The 21,930-nt window shown below is 42.7% G+C and overlaps 1 protein-coding gene across 1 annotated transcript in view; it reads left to right on the top strand.

Annotated features, from left to right (window-relative positions):
• Positions 1-2,601: 2,601 nt before the first annotated feature.
• The window catches only part of NXPH2 (neurexophilin 2), a 35,264-nt gene continuing 15,935 nt past the window's right edge, over positions 2,602-21,930 (top strand). Inside the window, exon 1 of the mRNA XM_015634995.3 lies at positions 2,602-2,857. Coding sequence (XP_015490481.1) covers positions 2,804-2,857 — 54 coding nt within the window. The 5' untranslated portion in view covers positions 2,602-2,803. The remainder of the gene's footprint in view (positions 2,858-21,930) is intronic.

The raw sequence follows: 21,930 nt of genomic DNA, 5'->3' as shown, positions 1-21,930 counted from the left end.
CGGAGCCGGTGCACAAAGCGGGGCCGCAGTACCGCCTGCGGACAGCAGAGGGAGCCCGAGATGTGTCCATTCGCCAACGGGGCCCCGCCACCGGCCGCAAAAAATGCAATTTCGGCACCGCCGAAAGTATCATTTCTCACTATTAAACATACGCATAGCAGCGTTTGACTGTTTTCCATCCAAGTTTTTGGATTTAAATTCTAATGCCGGTAAATCCTAACATATTTTATTCTGATCGTTCTGTGTTAAACAGGATATCAAATGGTGGCACTGAAATAACGTCGGGGCAATCCCAAGCATATGTAAGTGCAGGCTGGGCGGAGAAAGGATCGAAGGCATCCCCAAGGAGAAGGTTGATGTAAAGCTCAACATGACCCAGCAATGAGCTGTGGCAGCCCAGGAATTCTCCCGTGTCCTGGGCTGTCTCAAAAGCAGCGTGGGCAGCAGGTGGAGAGAGGGGATCCTCCCCGCTTCCACTCTGATGACATCTCACCTGCAGTACCACATCAGCTCTGTGGTCACAAGGTACAAAGGACACAGACCTGTTGGAACAAGTCCAGAGAAGGTCACAAACACGCTCTGAGAACTGGAGCAGCTCTGCTCTGGAGCCAGGCTGGGAAAGCTGAGGGTGTGTGGTCTGGAGATGGCTCTGCAGAGACCTCAGAGCCCCTGCCAGTGCCTAAAGGAGCTCCAAGAGAGCTGGAGAGGGACTTCAGACAAGGGTCTGGAGTGACAGGACAAGGGAGAATCACTTCAAACTGACAGAGAGCAGAGTTAGAGATTAGGCAGAAATTCTTCCCTGTGAGGGTGGTGAGGCCCTGGCACAGGTTGCTCAGAGAAAATGTGGCTGCCCCATCCCTGGACATGCTCAAGGCCAGGTTGGATGGGGCTTGGAGCAGCCTGGGATAGTGGGAAGTGTCCCTGCCCAAGGCAGGGGATGAAACAAGATGAATTATAAGGTCCCCTCCAACACAGATTGTTCTGAGAGTCTATGATTCTATGAAAAAGAATTTTTGAATAGTGCTACAAAAAGTAACTACATTAATTCCATTATAACACATTGACTCAGTAACCATCACTAGTTCAGTTTTCTCTGAATCTTTGAATCTACTGCAAATGAATTCATTTTACGTTGTTCCTTTATAAGTAGATTCTTTTGCTATAGATAAAACGTTTTGTCTAAACTCAAATGAGTGATTGTGGCTTATGGCTCAATCACATCGACATGATACTTTTTACAAGACACCTTGCAACAGAGATAGGAGGGGAACCAGTGGAATGTAACCAAACAACCACAATTACTATCTGGTAAAATCATGGCTGCTCTCAAGTGCCACAAGAGGGATTGGAAAGCTGTTTCCACTGACAATGATTTCAGCAGCTGAACATAGAAGGGTTGTCAAAATGTAACCTGAACACAGACCTAGTAAGAAGATGAGGCTGAGAATTAAGAGGAAAGTAATCTGCAAATGACAGGCAGGGTTTGGAAACTGAAACCACTACTTCAGTCCGGTGGCAGAGAGCTCACATATCACATCACGGGATTACTGATGAGCAAACACAGGTGCTGCCAGGCGTGACACAGGTGTACCTGCTGCGGTGGCCCTGCTTCAGCCCAGGCTGGGTGTGTGGTATATGTGCCAAACCCGGCTGGGGTCCCCATTCCACACAGCCTCCTGCACCCAAAACTTTATTTCCCCTTTCGAGGTTGCCACCTCTTACACGGTTGTCATTTCTGCAGCTCAAAACACTGGGACACTGCTTCAACCTTTTCACGGCTACCTCAACAATGGATCTAGCGAGTATTCATTAAATTATGTTATTAAATGGATCTGACCCCAGTGACTTCTTCCGAGATGGGTCCTGCAGCCTTCGGGGCTCTCCGCAATCTCGGACCCCATTACCCAGACCCCGCGGCCCTGCACAAGGAGCCCGCTTGAACATGACCCCGGGGCAGGCTCAGTGGCCCCGGGACAGGCTCAGTGGCCCCCGGGGCAGGCTCAGTGGCCCCCGGGGCAGGCTCAGTGGCCCCCGGGGCAGGCTCAGTGGCCCCCGGGGCAGGCTCAGTGGCCCCCGGCCGCCCCACCGTGTCTGCTCACAGCTGGGAAGTAGAAACACCTCGGGTTTCCCCACAAGGACCGTGGCTGCCCAGCCGTCTGTGGGTGCCGGGGGACAGATTCCCCCAAAGGAAGGAGCTGTGACGGGAGTGCCCTATAAAGCCGGGACCGGGCTATGACCGTCGAGTCTCTTCACCTGTCTCTGCTTTCCTTCGGCGGCGGGGCCGGGCAGCCCAGGGCGGCTCCCAGAAGCGCACCCAGGCTCGGCTGGGCGGCCGCGGGCGGAGGAGGGGCCGCCGCCTCTTTAAACTTGCCGTGAGGGCCGGGCCGCCCCGCCCGGGGCAGCGGGGTCCGCTCAGCGCCCGGCGGGGACGCGCCGCCCCCGGCACCGCTCCCCTCAGCTGCGGCCCGGGCGGGTCCCTCCGGCACGGAGGGCGGCGGAGCGGCGGGGCCCGGCCGCGGCCTGTGAGGGGGCCCCGCCGTGCCCCGCGGGGGGAGCCGGGCAGCGCCGCCGCCTCCCGCCCGCCTCAGCCCGCCTCCCGCCCGCCATGGCCGCCCGCGGAGCCGAGCGGCACCGAGCCGAGCGCCGCGGCAGTGCCGGGGTCTGGCCGCTGCCTGGCAGCGCCCCGTGAGCGGGGACAGCGGGCGGCGTGTCCCTGCGCTCGGTCCTGCCCCCCGTCCTCCTCCCGGAGCGGCGATGAGCGAGACCCGCGCCGGGGGAGTCGCCGCCTAGACCGGCAGCCAGGATGGTGCCCCTGCAGCCCCTGCCCCTCGTCGTGGTCCAGGGCGTCCTCCAGCTCGTAAGTCTCAATCCCTGCGGCCCCCGGACTCTAACGGGGGGCTCAGGGTGCACCGGTGCCTTCCCTCCGGTGAGGGCGGCGGGCGCGGTCCCCTCTGGAGCCCGACCCTGAGCAGCCCCCCAGACTTGCCTCCCGCAGCCTCTAACATGATCTCGGTTTTCTCTTTCTTTTTCCTTATTTTTTTTTGTTATTATTTTTGAATTATTTTTTCTTATTTTATTTTAATTAAGCGGGTTTACTTCTGTTCGCCCCGTTTGGGGATGCGGGACGCTCGCATGCCCGAACACAGCGCGGCCCCGGGGGCCGGGATGCGCCGGGAGCCGCCGCGGAGCTGGAAAATAGGGATGGGAGGGATGCGTGTGTGTGTGTGCCGAGCATCACCGAGACTGCCCGCTCCCGGAAAGTTTTCTGCTGGCCTCAAGCGCCTTTTTTTTTCGCGTACAAGACATAGCTGGGTGTGCAGGTAGAGCCACCTGCGCTCGGGAAGCTCCCCGTTAGTTTCGTCTTGCTGCAGCGCGCCCCAGGTGTTTCCTTAATTTTTATCAGAAACTGTGGGACACGCGGGTGTTACGCTGAATATTCCTCTGCATGCGGTGGGGGAATGCGGGGACTGACGTGGCGGCAAGGTGAGGTGCAGACTGCGAAATTCCGAGTTCTGAAGGGAGGGTGGCAAAGCGAGGAGCGCGCCTGGAGATGGGCGAGGAGCTCAACTTCTCCCACAGCCCAGTGCCTCGTTTGTGGGGTGCTGATGGTAGGAAACAAACGGATTGATGTTCGTGGTCATGAGGCGGGAGAGGTCATAAGGATAAAAAAAAAAATGTATTTGTAAAAGAGTTTGGTCATCTTCACTTTTATTTCGAAAAGATTTTACCTGCACTTGCTGTTTTGGGGGGAGTTTGGTGTTACTCTCATAAATACCTCTGCTGCAAAAGTTATGCCTCTTCCCCAGCTGCCTTGGACGCGAAAGTTTGTCACGAAGTAGTCAATAGGGAGTGTGTAATAAACCTTGAAGGGATTAAACACCCTCCTTAAGAACTGAAGTCTAGTATTACAGCGTGAGGTGATTGATTAGTTTTTGAGGAAGCTTATGTCAAATTCTAATCCGGTTTTGGATTGTGCTTGTCGTGTAATGTTTTTTGCTCCAGCACTTTATCATAGCAATGAAGTAGCGAGCTGCAGCCCTGCGATAAGGCGCACATTTCTTTCACACCCCCATCCTTTTGGACAATAAAAGGCTGTTTACATTCTTCACATTCTTGCAGCCCAGTTTCCAACTAAACAACGCGCAGGGGTGAGAGATGGGAAAGGAGAGCAGCAAATGGATTACAAAGTTGCTGAGCAGAAGGGAACTAAATAAAAACTACTTCCTCACACCTACAACTTCTCTCACTACCACCCTTCTTTTATTATTTTTTCTTTTCTTTTTTTCTCACTACCACCCTCCTTTTATTATTTTTTTTTTTAAGAGCTACCAAAGGGATCAATTGAAACTCGTACCATCAGGGATGGTGTTTGTTGTGAAATGTTTTATGGATGATGTTGGGAAGTTGCTTGCTGTGAGTGAAGACTGACTAAATGAAGCGAAGTTGCTGCCTTGAATCAAACAAAAATCATAAATAGCCACTGCAGGCTTATTCTCAGGTGGATGTGGCACTCAGCTCACCCTGGAGGACTCCTTTTTCTTCTGCATTCTTTAGAAACAAACCAACAAGGTTTTGCAGTCAATTAGTTTTATAGCTTATATCACTTAATTTAAACAATAAATAAAGCAAAATGACAATGTGTGAGATTTTTGAGGGGTTGTAGGTGTAAGTACTGCTAAAAAGTTGTATAAATGCATTTTTTGGCATATTCTTACCAGAACATCTGGTTAAAGTTACAGCTTGTTATAAATTAAGAAATATTTGATGGTGGTGGTAATGCATTGAATGCAAGTCTATGCTATTCTTTGTTCTATGGCCAGAATTTGGAGGGACTGGTGGCTTCCTGAAATCTGATTAGCAGGTTTAGAAAGGGAGGCATTGGTATTACTGATTCTTGACTTTTTCTTTCCTTTTTTAACCAAAAATCAATGTGGATGATATTAATACTATAGTGAAGGCTCAGCATTTCAGCAAGAAAAAATCCTGGATTTCAGTGATGCAATACAACAGCATCTTAATAAAACAGAAATGCTACCATCAAAGCCTTCCTGATGGGGTAATCTTAATTTTTAATAAAACCAGAGATGCTAGAATAGGAATATTTTGGCACTGCATTTCAGTGAAGGGAGAAGTGCTTTTTATTTTAATAGATTGAACTTCAAATGCTGTCTTGCCTTTGAAATACCAAAGTGTGCTGTCTACTTACCTACTTCTTAAAGATGCATAAATTAGGATGAAATCCATGTGAAACTTCACAAATTTGAGGAGATTATGGCAGAGTGTCTCCTGAATTTCCGAAGGCAGTGTTAGGTGATTCTTTTTATGCTGTATCTAACATTGTTCAGTCAGAAGTTCGTGTTTAGTACTTTTAATACAGCATAGATGTATTTTTGTGACATGTTTCTAGATTATTATTTGGATTAATAGATGGGGTAGGCAGCAATAGCACATACATAATTCCTAAAATATTTTGCATATTTGGATAAATTAAGCAATAAGGAAGTCTGCTGTTGAGTCAGGTTAAGGTGCTAACTTGCTCCTGTATAAATACATTAATTTTTAAAGCCAGGTTTGCCTTCTGTTGACAATATGGAGCAAAACAACAATTTGCAATGCACAGTCAGTGCATGTCTGGGCTATTATTGATAAGAAGATGAAAAATTGCTGTGTTGTGTTATCATTAATAGGTGCTCTTGCTTTACTATTAATTTTCAGTAAGCTTTTCCAATTGTCACATAATTGCTGAATGCTCTGTTAGTTATCTCTTCGGAAGTAATGGAGTTCTACATGTTGAGAATTGAAGTGAGTGAAGCATAAGGATAATGCAGTTTATAGAATCCCTGCTAGTGTTTTGTTAAGTCAGCTTTAAATGCCTCTGTGGAGGGGGGGTGCTTCTTTTACTTCCCTGCAAATATGAGTTGTTATTTTGAAGAATTCTTGTTGGAACAAAAAAAAAGCTGTCACTATCCCTTTGTCTAGGCAAGGTGTAGTTACACACACTCTCCCAGGCAGGACCTGTAGTTCTGTAGGGTAATCAGGCACTGTAACTATTGGTTTATTCTCACATCTCTGAGGTCTGCGATTAAGAAAGGATCACAGCAGCATTTTCCAGTGCTTATAGTCAAAGTTGCTTCAGTATTCTATCAATAAACTCTCTTCTAACATTAGCATTGGGCAGAGTTGTTACTGCATTAGGAATCAATCATTTTACAAACCCTTAAAAGCAGATGATTTTTTTTTTTTCCCCCCCAACCCATGATGAGAAATAATTAGGAAAAAAAAGACAAAGGTTGTTAATTTAAGATTTTTCTCCACCAAGTTTGAAGTATAGCATTTGACATGAGTGAAATTCAATGACAGATTGTTTGTCTTGGAATTTCAAGGGCTGAAATTAACTATAACTGAAACCGTTTTTGACAATGAAACAAAATTTTCACAGAGGTTTGGTTTTTCTTAACAGAATTGAAGGTTCTTAGTAAGTTCAAGTGAAAGAATATTTGCTGTAGTACAAGATACTGCTTCATAAGAAGAAATATATTAAAAGCTGAGCTAAAGCTGCCTTTCCATTTAAAATATGCATACCCTGTGAGGTGTTGAAACACAGAGATCTCTTCCTTCTGGCTACTTTAATTTTGTCTCCATAGCCTTGCAAATGTGGTCCAGGTAGCATGCCCTTGCAGTGAGAATCAGAAATAGGCACCATGCAAGAATCTCAGCACCATTTCAGAAAGGTAAATGCTTCCCTCTGGTCATCTTGAAGTGCACAGATGAAATTCCATCTCCCCCTTAATTTGAGGGAGAACTTTGTCATAAAATGTATTGGACCCAACCTTTCATTTGGCTTCCTTTGGTAATTTTTTTTTTGATGCTGTAGGCATTCTAAGCCTATGTCTCCTTGTGTAATGAAGTAATGTAGGTAACCCAAGAATTGCAGGTAATTTGGAGTTGAAGACAGATCAACAAATGCTGGTTTCAGCAGATTGAGAATTTATTACCCTGAATAAGGAGTTGTGTCTTAAGGTGGATGGGGTCAGGTTTAGTTTACACAAGAGGTTCACAGCTCAACCTGTCCTTACATCACATCTTTTGACCTAGTTCCACGAAACTGGTTCCATGAACCTTGTCAGTTTATTTGTAGGTTGACTGGGGTACAGGAAGATTACTTATCCTGTTTAAAATATGCACAGCAAAACTTGATTGACTGATGTCCAGTAGGCCACAAGATCCCCCAGGCTTCCCCAGCACAGGGCACATAAAATCAGAGTCTCAATCTTTCCATCTGTAACACACAAGGAATTTTTCTGCCATTGTAAAGCACTTTGAGAGATGTCAGAGCTGTGCTGTAAGTGTAACAGACAGGGAAGTGAAACGGAAAGATTGGTGAAGCCCCAATGCTAAAATAGGATGCTCTCATCACCCCCACCTTTCTGGTTTTCCTCCTGTGCTTTGGTTTCTGCAAGAAGGGAACTCAGGAATGGGAGTTGAACGGGAGCAGCAGAAACCACTCGCTGACCTGGACATTGACAGCAACAGAGTTCTGCCCTAGGTACACCAAATTCTTCCTACGCTGTTAAAATTTTTCCCCTTAATCAACACTTTACAAACAAAACTGTAAAAGGAGAAGAAAGAGCTGCTTGGAAAATTTGCACTGACGTGCCAGCAAGTTGTCTGTGGTCTGTGAGCGAGGTGTTGACCTTTACTTGGTCCAGGTGTTGAGTAAGACACGGTAATTCTTGGGCACTTCTGGTGAAGAGCTGCAGTAAGGAAAGATCAGTGCTGCTCTGTGCTGAATGGTTTTAAAACAGAAGCTGAGATTCCATAGGTGAGGACTGCATCTTGTATAGAAATTGAGTGGTTCCAGTGCTCAGGGAATCCTGTGGCTTTGGATCTTTCACACCTACTTGGCAGTGTACCAAAACGAAAAAAGAAAGGGTTTTTTCGGGTTTGTGCTGCGCACTTAGCAGGACAGTCCCTTTGCTCTGCTAATCTGTCTTCATGTCCTGATTTCACCGTACCCATAACAAAGCACGAACACCGGCCACAAAATCTTTGCTAGATCAAGTCTGTCAGAATTGGAAATCAGGAAGGTGGAAGTTCCCATTCACGTAGGTGTTACAAATTCATCCTGAACCTGACTTCCAAAAACATCCTATTTTGAAGGAGCTTTGGCCTTTCACTTCGAATCTTAAATATGTTTATATTTATTTCCCCAACCCCATTCATCCTTCCATTATGTTCCCATTCACTCAGTTTCCCACTGGGTTTGTAGCTGTAGTTTGTGTAGTGTGTTTAGGTACTTAAAGGATCATTCAGCGTGAAAATAAGGGGTGGACCTGCTAGGCAGTTTTTGTTTCCAGCAGAGCATCGCTACTGTGAAGTCCAGTCTGCAGGCCAGGACTTGGAAATCAATGCTAATTCCATTACTGTAGGGAATCTCCTTGTGGGCTGCTGTTCTGTGTCTAAGCTCAGTTGCAGTTAACAAAGAGGTTCAAGGAAACAAATCAGGAGTGTGGAGGAAATGAAGGGCTATGAAGTTGGGTCAGCAGTTAAGACTGAGTAGTTTTGTCTTTGCAGCAGGGATTGCAGTGCTGGTGTGATGCTCTGCTCTCCCTGGAATGGCAGTGCTTACTGTAAATATAGAATTTGAACGATTGACTAATTTAAGATGGATTTAAAGAGTTGTAAGAGCTGTAGTTCTTGAAATAGGTTTGCTCTTTGTTCCAAATGACTGGTAGTAATAGAAGCTATTATTAGCTGAGAAGTGAAAATGAAAGAATAGGGAGAAATAAAAAAATAAAGTGAAGAATCTAATGTCTCTAAATTCAGGTTTTATGTGCATTGGGGCCAATTATGGTTATTGTATCATTGCAGTACAGATTTGAGGCTACTCCAAAAGCCCTCATTCTGCTTCTCCAGATCCAGTGTATTTGGTTTATGTTTACAATCAGCTGTGAATTTCTTGACATCATACTACTTGTTTTAGGTGATGACTAGGTATTTCTAATATCATCAATCACCAGTCTGAACGCAACCTTAATTTCATCTTACTTTACCCATTATCTAGGAAAATAAAACACTGTGCACAGAAGTGCTCCTATATTTGTACTGCTATTAAGTAGATTTAAGGGGTTTTAATGGAGAAGGAGCTAGCTGTGCTTGAGGCTGACCTGGTGGAAAAAAGCCCTTGGAGAGAGAAAGATGATGGATGTAAAACAGCCCTGTGGGCAAGTGGAGTGAGCCTGAGAAATTTCTGCAGGCAGAGGACAGACAGACTGACTTTAACTAGGAATATTCCCACAATAACAAGAGTTCTACTTGTGATTGAAACCCAGGAGGGTGAAATATCAGAACTTGAAGTTTTTGTCCTTTAATGCTGCCTCTCTTTTCCTTGCAAGCACCTGCTCGTTGATTCTGTTGTTCCTAACGTGTTTGGAAAGTTGAAATTCCTGTTCCCAGTGGGAATTGAAGAGTCTCATTGGCAGTGGTTTGTTCTCAAATCCAACAAAGCTGTTTATTGGTGAGCACATGTCTCTGCCACTGGGAGTCTAAAGCCAGGCAAGCTGCTCCCAAGTTGAATTTTCTCCTTACTCCAGGCACTTGGGTGGTTCCTAGAAGAAAACTTCTGAAATTGTAGTACAGAAATAGACACATAACAGTAATTTCGTAGAGCACTGTAATTGGAGTTCATGGCACTTTGTAGTCAAGATGTGTTTCACGTGTGTCATCGTTATTTTGGGAAACTAAAGAAGTAAAACAGAGCCTAGAGGCAAATTTCTTATCTTCACCTCGGTAGATCAGAAGAATGTTCTGCGGAACTGACTGTGTCCTTCCGTGGCCCATCTCCACACAAAGGCAAAGAGCTGCTGAAGCTGATCTTTCCTGGCTGGCACCAGAGGCATTTTCGGAGTGATGTCGTTTGGATCCAGGCAGGAGTGAAGCCCGGTCCTTCAGTTTCTGGAGCAAGCAGAGTGTCCGGGGTGGGGGCTAAAGCCTGCGTTGTTTTCCACTCATTAAACTAACACAATGCTAATCAGCTTTGTGGAAAGATTCGCAGTAGATAATGTTACTGTGGCACCACTGACTTATCCGGTGTGTTGGCCTGGGCCACTTTAAACTAGGTGATCGAAACACCTCAGTCTTTTTTGAAACCGATTTCGTTTTGCTCATTGATTACTTTCAGTTCTGTCACCATTCGAGGCAAGGAGAAGATGGATGCTAAACTCCTTGGGCTGGGACAAATCCTGTGGTACGGCTGCTGTTGTGTGCCAGCCTCTGCTGCCACCCTCTGCTGAGCTGCTGTGTCGATTTCCAGACATCGAATTACTCTTCCAGGGCTGGAAACGTCCCGTTTTGAGTTAATTCTGAATCAGACTGCACTGTTTTCTGTGCTGAATGACAAATCCATCAGTCTTTTTCGCCTTCCCCTGGCTTGGATCTGCTCACTGCTGTGAAGAAGTTTCTGGCCCTCCAGGGAGTTTTTCTAAGCTGCATTCTGCTGTGAGCTGCCTGCTTTTGCTCCCTTTGTTTCTCTCTCAGACCGTGCTCCATCTTCCCGAAGTTTTTTTTTTTTCCAAGCAGAGGATGCTCAGTTCCTCTGGGAGAACCAGCAGCTTCCTTGCTTTCCTCTTCCTTCTGGAGATGCCTCTCAATCCAAAGTACAGCAGCCCAAGAGCAGGTGGAAAGACTGCCTTCTATTCCACTACTCAGCTTCACTCTGCTTTACTTTTTTTTTATTTAAATATTTAAAAAATATTTTTAGTAACATTTTATTTAATTTTTATCCAGGAAAAAAATTGTTAGAGCTACTTTTCCAGAATCTATTAGTGGTCATGCATTCACCCCTCGCTGACAGCTTCTGTCCAAGCTCTCTGGTAGCAAATCAATCCAAAGGTTTATCAGCTTTGGGTCCTAGGTTGTATAATGTAGTTCCAGAATGTTTCCATTTCAAATTGTCCATTTTTTAACTCATTTGTCACGATTCCAAGTCTGAGTGGATATCCACTTTGAAAGCACATGACTGGAATATGATGAGAAGAATTGGTTTTTAAGGAGCAAGTTTTATAGAACTGTAGATGTTGTAGATTCTGCCCTAAAAAGCATTTGTTTCAAAAAAGCTTATACTTCCTCTCTGTGTGGGGACACCCTCTGCCAGTGAAGGTCTCATTGTGGCAGTGAGCTGTATTGTGTAAAACTTAGATCCAGACCAAGAGGTGCAACAAACTGCATTTCTACCACATTACCATCCTGGAGCACAGAAGGTTTTTAGTTTCTTCATGCTTTCTCTCCTTCCCCCTAGAACCCATAATCCCAGATTTTTTATTTTTTTTTTTATTTTTTTTACATCCATTTTGGTGAAATCACAGTTAATACCTTTCCTTAAAGTTCTTAAAGAGTACGAAATTTATTCTCCTCCATCTCACTCTTCAAGTCTTTTCTTATGTTTCTTCTGACTAGAATTCAGTATCCATTTTCTGGCACCAAGTTAAGCTAGTTTAAAATAATACCAGTGTGTTGGGTGTCTGACAGGGGAATAAATTCATTATTGAGTTAGGACCTATTTGATTCAAATTAAAGAAAATGCCTTTAAATGTAAGGATGAACAAACATGACATACCTCATACTCAGACCCATTTTATGGGGTTTACCCAATAATCCTTTTATTCAGACACGTGTGACCTCTGCGTTATCAGCAATGGGCAGCCTTACACTGCAGTAACCAGGGAATTTAAACTCCATATTTTATTCAACAAAGCCTTTTTGTGGGTATTGGATGGGATCTGTTACTCTACTTGCTTAGACTGAGGGTTCAGTGTTGCTATTTTTATTACCTGGTGTTGAACAATGGAGGAAAGAATGAATTTAAAATAGCAAACTTTGTATTTATGCTGACTAAGGGCTCCATTCTGCAGAAATTTGCCTTCTGGTGAGTTTGCAATATTCTTTCAATGAACAGCACAGTTATATTTTTGGTGGAATAATAAGATTAATATGGGGACAAATATAAATATATTGACTATTGTATCTTTCTTTTGTTTTGATGGATTGGATTGTCTTGTCCATCCAGAGTAACTACAAGATTTCTTTTTAATTTTTTTCACTAATGCTGGTAACTATGAGGGAGATGGAACTTCATTTTATTTAGATGTTGAAACTGTAGTCCTGATAATACAGCTTAGTAGTCATTGACTGACTTGTCCTACACCAGTGAAATCCTTGCATGCTTTTGGGAGTATTGAGATAAACTCTGTCTGTGATCAGTTATTAATAAAGCCTGCTGAACATGTGCCCTATGTCCCTATTCCTGTCTCATCCACTACAATTATCTAACAGAAATTTAATTATCCTTGGGATCACCAGTTCTGATCCAGCTGAAGTGCACAGAATGGTTGAACAGCTCTTTGAGTGATGCTGGGCAACAGCATCACAGGAAGCTAGATTTTCATGGTATTTGAAAACTAGTATTTGAAACTATTCTGATTGCAATACAAACTGTATTGCAATCAGAAGTTCACCAGGATTTCCTGGGGTGGCCATATTTTGGTATTTTGGACAGACATGTAGAGGCTACAGAAGAGCTTGTAATTTTCCCTTGGCTGTAATGGAAACATGGGCTGTTGTATAATTTGTTTGGTTCTGACTCCTGCTCAAAATACTCACCTGGAAAAGGACTAGTGATCAATTTTAGTAAGGCAAGAAAACCTATGTAAATTCAGTTGGTTTGTTTGGGTTACTTTCCTTGTTTCTTCAATTTGAGAATAAAATCTTGACTAAATATGGTCAGGAGTTTTCTTCAGTCACTTCTGGAAAATTCAGTCATTAAAAGATAATACAGAGGTTATCATTATCATGACTTTGAATTAAACACCTGCAGATTGTATATGGTACCTGAGAATGAGATTCAGCCAGCTCCCCACACAGAAGGAAAGGTCCAGAACAGGGATTGCAGGGTTGCCTGCTTCCACTTGGACTAGGAGACTTTTTAAAGGTTGCTGGGTGGCTTAGGGTAGAACAGTTTTTAGTGACTGATGAATAAAGAGGTGATCTCTCCATTCTCTCTGTACAAGTAAGTCAATGCTTATCCCCTGGTTAGGATGGCAGAAGGGAAAATGAGCTTGGATCTCTCAAGAGAGTATCAAATTTATCAGGGGAGACAGTATCCTACAGCAGGGTGCTCAGTCCCTGCCCTCAACAGGACTGAAACTTGCTTGGATCTACCTTGAAGAGACACAATAGGTACAAATGTGTTCATTTCTTTTGGTGGGAGGTGGAGTATGTACAAATCCAGTGAGAGCATGAAGGTGACTTTTCATGCACCTACATGAGGATGTTCTTGTTCCTGCAAAGCGACACTAGAAAATAAAATGTGGTAGAAGCATCACTGCAAGCAGTTTTCCCCTCTTTTTGCAACCTTAGTCAAATGTGTGTGAAAACCACATCCTGGATTGGATCCTTCAACAGAAATCAAGGAAGGAATGTGCCTGGGTTTCTATCCTGGGAGAGCCCATCCATGGATTTGCAGCTTGGGTGCTTGGTGAGGTGTGCCCTTAAAGTAAAGGGAATTTGTAGTCTTAAAATGTAAGGACTGTTGGGTCATATGTCATAGTGTGTAATTTTAGAGACTGTAGATTTAGGCACCAGTTATCAAACTGGGGAGGAACTGCATTTGCTGTCAGCAAACTCTCCCTGCTCTTGTTGCTCTCCTTATCAGATGGATACCTGGAAAACTGCTCAAAAACATCCTGTGATGTAGGATTGCTGATGCTAAACACTTCCTAGGATTCTTCCTTAGTGCTTTTTAGAAGGTCCTGTGATAATCCCTAGGAAATCTCACAGCTGATGCTATCATATTGTTTAGTTTTTCCTGATACTGTGCACAAAGTTTTCCTAATTCCTTCCCTTTATGCTTAGCTATCTTCTTTTCTATCACTCTTGAGACACTTTGTTCAGGCTGCATTATTTGCATATTCCTGGGCACCTTTTCCTCAAAGATCTGCAACATTAGCACTGAGTCACAGCAAGTTTTGCTTCTTTATTTATGTTTTCTTCTGCTTCTGAGCGTTCAGATTAATTTTTTTTAAATTTTTTTTTCCTCTTTCCTGTTGGTTTTCACAGAACATCCCACTGGAAAGATATGTGCTGACCCAAGTTGCTTAGACATCTTTATATCTTATAACCCTAACACAGAGGAGTCTTGGCAAATATGAGAATATCGCAGATTAAGAAAATGGGCTAGATTCAGGAGGAAGGCATTATAGTCTGAATAATTCTCTTGGAATGTTTTTTCTACTTCAAATTGTGATGCTTTCACTGCCAATTTTTTTTTTTTTGGGCATGTGATGTAGACAGGTTGGGTTTTTCCTGGACATCTGCAGCCTGCCCCTGAGGATGGGACACTGTGTGTGCTCTGTGGATATTCTGAAGATGTGAACTACGTGACTGTATTATCACCATGCATGAACTCACAGGCACAGCCACAAAAAAAGGAGGATGAACACAGCTGGGAGGTTTTGGTCAGCTCATAGCTTAGGGAGAACATTCTTGTATCTAGCAGAAACATTACCAGTCTCTCCAGTGAAGTATTTCCATTACAAGCTCTTCAGGGGTGTCAGTGCTCTGAGTAAAATTGATAGTGTCTGAAAAGAAAAATACCAGCAGGAAATACAGATAAAGAGATTGTACACCTAAATGTTTTGCTTGGTCCTTAATTTCCTATTAAAGAAATATCCCATGAATTCCCAAGGGACACATTTCTTTGCAAGCAGTGACAACCTTTGTAGCTGCCAGTGTGTAAGAAAAGCTTCTGTTGAAAGATGCTATTAAAGAATCACATGTTCTGTGATATAAACCTGATACTGCTTCAAATTTCCTATTACTGAAAGAAATACATTTAGAGTAGTCTGTAAAATAGTCCTTTTGCCTGGAACCACCACCTTTTCTCATACAAGTCATCATCTTTAATAGATAAGCTTTCCATTAAGAGCTAGAGAAGGTGCTAGTTTTTCTTTCAGCAGTTAAGAATAAGAACAATAAATGTGTGGGGGAAATGCATCAATTTGCTTAGGAACATCAAAGTGTGTTCCTATCTGAAATACGGAGAAATCAGTTCAGACAAGGCTCCAAGTGTAGAATTATTGACCCTGGAGGATAAGATACAGAATAACCTTCCTAGGCTGCACTTTGTCAATTTTAAGTTGTGTTTGCAAGGTGAATAGTTTAACAGTCTCATCTCCCCTCACCAAAATACTAATAGTAGGTTGCATCACATCTTTTCCTAAAAGTTTTTTTTTCCCTTTATAAATTACACGGCTGTAAAAGTATATTAATGTTCTATGTATCTATTAATCTTCTGTAAGATAATATGAATAAATCCAAGTGATTGATGTAACTCATAAAAGCCCATAATTGTCTCTGATCTGGTTGCTAATTTCATTATGTGGTCTCAAGTCTGGAGCAAACTGGTTGAGCCCTGTCTGTGGTGTGTCAGAGTCCTGAAAGCAGTGGGTGCTACATCCAAGTGAAGAGTAAAAGATTAGACCAGGAGATCACAGGGTTAAAATCACTTTTGTTAATCTCCTTAAATATAAAGATAAATCTCATAAATTAACGTTTGAGATTAAATTCTTCTTTCACACAGTGCTGTCTGTCTGCTCTGTGATATTTTGAAACCCACCAGGCAAAAAAAAAAAAATAAAATTCTGTTTTATTCAAAATGCTTTTAAGCCATCTATTCAAGAAATGTACTGTCTTCCTGACAACTCAAATAGGAAGCAGTCCTGGATGTATTTCCAAGCAAGGAAGAACATCTCATCCTGTGACATATTCAGTATGTGTATGTAAGATGACATCCTGGGAAGTTAGCAGGTGAATTCTTTCCTTTAAGTTTACCACACAATACAAATATGGCTTGTTTCAAGGAATGTGTACATTAGAAACAAGAGGAAAAAAGGGTTAAATTCAATTAAATTCTGCCAATCAAAGTCTAGAATTCATATAATCACCTTTGGTCCAACATCAACAACTGTCAACAATATATTTTGAAAACAACTTTTAATGAAATCTGGAGCAAACAAGATTGTTTAAATCATCTTTGGGAAGATTAGTTTCCAGAGGGAGTTATTCTGTTATACTGTGATTTCCAGTAACTACGTCAAATCTCTTCAGTAGTGATAGTGATTATGGATGGAGTGATTCAAAGTCCATCTGTGAATTCAGTCTGCAGTCTTAGAGGAGAACAAGACCCTCCCTTGTTTCTGATGTCTGCTTAGAGTGTGACTCATTAACCACTGCTTTCTAAGCCTCGGTCCAGCTGCTTTTCACTCATTTGTCCCCTCATCAAGGCAGCAAACATCCCAAGTTGGAGGCAGAAGCTTGGGAGGCTGTGTCAAAAACCTGGACAAACTAGGTGACATTCCTCTGCTCTCTCCTCACCCACAGATCTAGCTTTTTGATAAATATTTGGCAACTGGTTTAGAGAATCTTGAAAAATTTAGTAAATCCATGATAAATCTATGCTGTCTATTCCCAGTCATCGTCTTCTCCTTCCTTACCACGTCAGACTTGAGAGAAGATGTGCTCATGATTTCCCAGGGGGCTGAAGTGGCTCTGAGCAGCTGGTAACCTCCCAGATTGTTTTTAGCCTTTTCAAAAAGAGTTGTTGTACTTGGGGTCTTTCCTTGTTGTCAGGGCCCTCTCCCAGTCTTCAAAACCTTTCAAACCTGATAGTGAACAGCCTCACAATAACATCAGCTGGCTCTTTCAGAACACTTAAATGACAACACACCCTCCAGGCCATGTTTGGGTTCAGAGTGCTCAGGGGCCCCCAATTCCCTGCTCTTTCTGACCGATAGTAAGGATTGCATTTGGAATAGAAGAAAACTTCAGAGGGCTTGAATTAGCTCTGCAAGAGCCAGATGGATTCCTTGGAGTTCTATATGATATCACTGAGATAGGCACTGGTAGTTTTGTTTAATGATGGATGCTAAATGATTATCAAGCCAAAATTTAAATTATCATCTGGAAAGGAATAGTTTTCATTCACAATTTTGTCTCTAATTTAGCTAGAAGGACATGGATGGTTCAGGTCTCTTTAGGAGATCTAAGCTTTATTTAGAGATAGGTCTTAAGTTTGGTCTTCCAAAATCAACAGAGAATTGCCCCAGAGACAGAAGGAAATGTTCCTTGTGGACAAGGATGCCAGGGTGGAGCAGAAATGGGTACTTGCCTGGTGACTCTGGAGCAGTGCTGTAAGAGCTGCTTCATTCCCCACCTTTCTACAGTTTGAATGTGGGGTAATGTTCTATGTTAGCAGCGTATGAGAATCAACAAACATTTGGAGCATTAGTGTGGGTTAGCCCCATTTTTTTCCTAATTGAAAACTCAAGAATGGTTTTCTTAAAATATGGATTATTAAATTATTCACTTGTTACATTTTAGCAATGCCTACAGATAGAGAAATAATATATTCTTAAGGCAGGCACAGGAAGATGTGTAATTCTTTGTAAGTCTCATCTTTCTGAATTCAAAGTTTTATAGAGAGCAAGCACAGAGGTAAAACTCCAGCCTGATCTTTGACTCAGACTAACAACTTCTGCTCCTGCAGAAATGATTCACATTTTTAATATTAGTTTGTGTTCTTTACATTGAGTGCTTGTAGAAAAATAATTTGAGAAATTCTAGAAAGGCAAATGAGAACCTGAAAGCATTTATAATCTGAAAAATTTATCAAATGTAGGGATATTTTTCAGCTACGGAAAGAAATCATCATTAACCACAGTCGAGCACTTGCAGTTTTCTGCCATGCAGGAACTTCATTCTCCCCTCAGTCTGAGAGCTGATGTAGTGACAAGCTGCAGAGAGATGACAGATTTCGCTGAGGATTTAGAGTCTGAACACCTGTGCAGTGTCATGCATTTAAAAATAGAATGTGACAGCAAAACACATCAACCTTCTAATGTCCAAATGGAAACCACGGGGGTTTTTTCTTCAGCTTTTATCCAGAGAAATCACTTTCAATCATCACTGGCCAAGTGAAAATACAAAGCAAGTCTGTTTTGTTGTGGTCCAAAATAAACAGGAACAAGTCAGAATGGTAGGTACAGGTGTACAGAAAATATTCAGTAATGCCCATTTCTTTCTCCTCAGCTGTTGTGCATCTCTGAGGGTGCAGGTTATTAATGGTCCAGAGCGATTTCTTCAGGAAACCCTCGGAGGTGGGTTAGGAGAGAGCTGCCAACCAAAGCTGCTTTGCTTACCTTGACTTCTGCGTGAGTCACTCAACCCTCCAACGAATGCATCAATAAAAACAACCAACACATTTTTTTTGTTCCCTATAATCTTCTCTTTGGGAGAAAAAGAAGCATTAACCAAGGGCAAAAAGATAAAAAGAGGCTTGCTTGATTGCAGGGTTAGATGTGTGCATTCATGTGTGACGCAGGCTCTCCTCTGGAGGAGCCTGCGTCACTGGCAGTGTTGGAAGGGAACATCTCTGCTGCCCATCTCCCTTAATAGTATCCTTGAAACCTTAATCAAATCGAAAGCACATAATCTGTTTTTTTCTTTTTTTTACAGAGGGAACAAAGTTTCCCAGTCTGCCAGGGCCTCTGAGCCCTCTGCCAGGCTGCTCTGCTCTGTTCTAAGGTTGAATGTAATTACTGGGCAGCACCATGGGCTGCCCAGGAGCCCAGTCCATCCCATTTTTCCCATTATGCGTTGCTGACCTTCCAGCAAGTGCTCTTTCTTCAGCAAAACCTTTGTTTTCAGAGATCAAATGTTTTTTCCTCATCTTGGGTACAATATCTTTGAGAAGTGGTTTTGGCCTCTAATCCTATTAGCTTTGTTTAAAAGGACATTTATTCAGTGTTTTGGGACAAGATTTTTATGTGATTGTATGACAGGGAATTAAAGAGGGTCCATATTTAGCTTTTCTGTGCTCTCATTTATGGATGAGAAAGACAGAAATCTAATTTAAACTCAGACAAGAATTAGCATTTTGGATGACAAAAGCTACATACACATGAATGGGTTGCTTCTTAAAGTCAATGAAATAAATTAGACTCCCTGTTTAGGAGCATCTGGCACCCTTAGAACCCAGTTCATATAATGATGTCTCTGTTTGTTAAAAAGAATTATGTAACAATATGGTTGATTTATTTCAAGATGATTTGCTTAGCAAATTAATTGGACTATGTAGTATACCAGAGCACAAAAAAAAATAAAAAATAAAAAATTTAATTAGCTCATTTGTTTGTGGATGACTACAAGTACTGCACATCAGGCTCGGCTCCTTTAGAGGTGAGCAGCCATTTGATCGTGTGAGGAACCAATCCTTGTCAGCTTCCACAGAAACCGTGCTCCCAGCCAGGGAACAACAGCACCATGCTGGTGTTCAGGTGTTGTCAAAGCCCACAGAAACCTTCCTTGGAATCCAAGGAGTGCCCCATGATTCCTGGCAGGCTCAGGAGCCTTCCTGGAGAAACAGCAAGGCACAAAAATGTGCCTTGAGGAATAAAACTCGTTTTCTCCCTCTGTGGCTTCTCTTTTCTCTTGAGCTGATATTCCACTTTCCAGCTCCCAAATACTATTAGGATCCCAGAAAATTAGCATGCTGGATCCAGGTTTTATATTAATCCTGGTGCAGAGTTTTATGTCCTCTCTTTCCAGGATGGCTACTCGTACATAAAAAACAGGCATTTGCAACACCATTTGACTCCTTCATTCGGTCACCACCTCCCACCTGAGACAGAATAGTACTATTATTATTATTATCATAATTATGGTTATTATTTTTGTTTTAAGAATAAAAATAAACCTCCGTGTAACATAAGAGTAACATTTATTGTAATGTGTTCAAATTACTTAATATCCAAGTAGTATTTTCAGAATAGCACTTGAACAGTTCAGCGTTTGAACAGTGCTTCAAATAACTTTCAAGATCTCTCCATTTTCTTTCAGTTCCAGATGCAGCCAAGAGATTGCTGACATGTGGGCAAATTCCACTTAAGTGTTTATTAAGTTGTTTCTATACTCTAATTTTACACAAATTTAAATGAAACTAGAGGTGTGGATGTTGATTTCTTTTGTGCTGTTAAAATACTCTGTGTCCTTCATGATTTCCTTTTTCCATTTCTAATTGAACAGCGAACTCCCCACTTCTCTCACACCCCACAAAGCACACAGAAAAAAAAACCAAGAAAAAAACGAAATTAAAATCAGAATAAGGATTTGACTTAAAACATAAAAGGAGAAATAGGGCTGAAATTCCATACTTATCGCACCCTGTAGTTCCTAGATACAGCTGCACATCTGGTGTGCGAGATAATGCGCTGTTTAGAGACCATGGTAGAACACAGAAAATTGGAAATGAGTTTAAAGCCTTAACACTACATTTCTTCACTACTGGGAGCAAGTAAGGCCTTGCTTTTCACTCTTTTTGTAGGTTGTGTGATTTGATTCCCTCTGGTTTTTTGCTCTGTAAACAATGTACACATGAAGGAAATTGGGAAAGGAATAGTTCTGTAAGAAGCATTTTGTGCAGAACAGCTGAGAAGGCTTGTTATCAATTCTCAGACCATATACCAAACTTTAATTGTGATATTAGTCACAGGATAAAAGAAATAAGAAATGCTCAGTTGAGGACATGGGTAGAGCAATAAAAATAGCAGGTATCTTGTTCATTCACTTACCACATACTATAAATCATTAAAAGCATAGGTGGTTTGCCATTCTCTGCAACAGAGGATATTCTCTCAGGACAAGCCAGTGCTACAATTCACTTTTGCCACAATCACACCTCTCAGTTATTTGCATGTTCCTAGCCTGTAGCTATCAGACAGAAGTTAAACCTGCAGCCATCGTGCTTCCCTGTTACCTCCTTCTGAAACTCCTGGGTGTCTGCATGGGTTTGACTTGTGGTAAGGAATATTCTCCTCATCAGTCGTGCAAAATGCAAGACTATTTTACAAAAATTGACCCATGTATAGTGCATTAACTTTGGACTTAATGTACAGGAAGTCAGGTACATCTCTAAACGTAGAACAACAGAACTGATCTGACCTTTTAGTACTTCCACACAGTGGTGGGGGCATCACAGCCTGGCTACAAGGCCAGGGAAGCAGCATCCCAAACCAGAAAGAGGAGCAAACCGGGAGTGTAGTGACCCTTCCTCTCCCTCCAGCCAGTTTATCCCATGTATTGACTGAAATGGAGAAAAGCAGCCAAGAGAATTATGTTGTTGGCACTCCAGAGAAGACATCTCCTTCCAAGTATTGAGCAGCAATGAACTGCACATCAGAAGTTTTTGGGAATTTTGATCCATATTCAGCTGTCAGAATTTTTGCAGAAATTTGAGCAAAGTTGAACCAGAGCTTATCTTACAGGACATACATTTTGTCTGCACTAACGAGGTGTTGCACTTTGCTGGCTGGACAGAGATCTGCTGAGATCCTTCTTTTCTGGAGCATGATGTGGAAATACTACCTCTGTTCAGTGAAGTAACATAATCAAGCTCCTTGTTCCCTGAAGGTGGGTGATAGCCATCCTGATAGCATCGCTGAGTGCAGCTATCCTGCTCTCCTCCATGCATGGCTCGTGGACAGGAGAAGCTGCTGTGCCTCAAACAGGAGCTAGAAGGTTCCCAGCCTCAAACCCAGCTCTGAAGAATGGGGAAACCAAATTTATTTACCAGTTTCTGAGGCAAAATCAATAGCAGACTACCTTGCATATAGTCTGGTAAATTTGATGGTTGTGACTAGTCCAGATTTGGTTTGTACCAAAGGCACACAGGGAAGTGGCACAGGGCTGTGCTCCATTTGTCTTTATCCCTGCACCATCACAGGCAGGTAGGACAGGAAAACAAGCCCTTCCTGAAATGGTTCATCACGAGAACTGGCACTCCTGTAGGTATCAGAAGCTGCAATGTAATTTGATGTAACA

The sequence above is a fragment of the Parus major genome, chromosome 7 (genome assembly GCF_001522545.3).
Source record: "Parus major isolate Abel chromosome 7, Parus_major1.1, whole genome shotgun sequence".
In the NCBI taxonomy this organism is placed as follows: Eukaryota; Metazoa; Chordata; class Aves; order Passeriformes; family Paridae; genus Parus; species Parus major.
The sequence above is the reverse complement of the archived record's forward strand: the minus strand, read 5'-3'. Positions and strand labels throughout refer to the sequence as shown.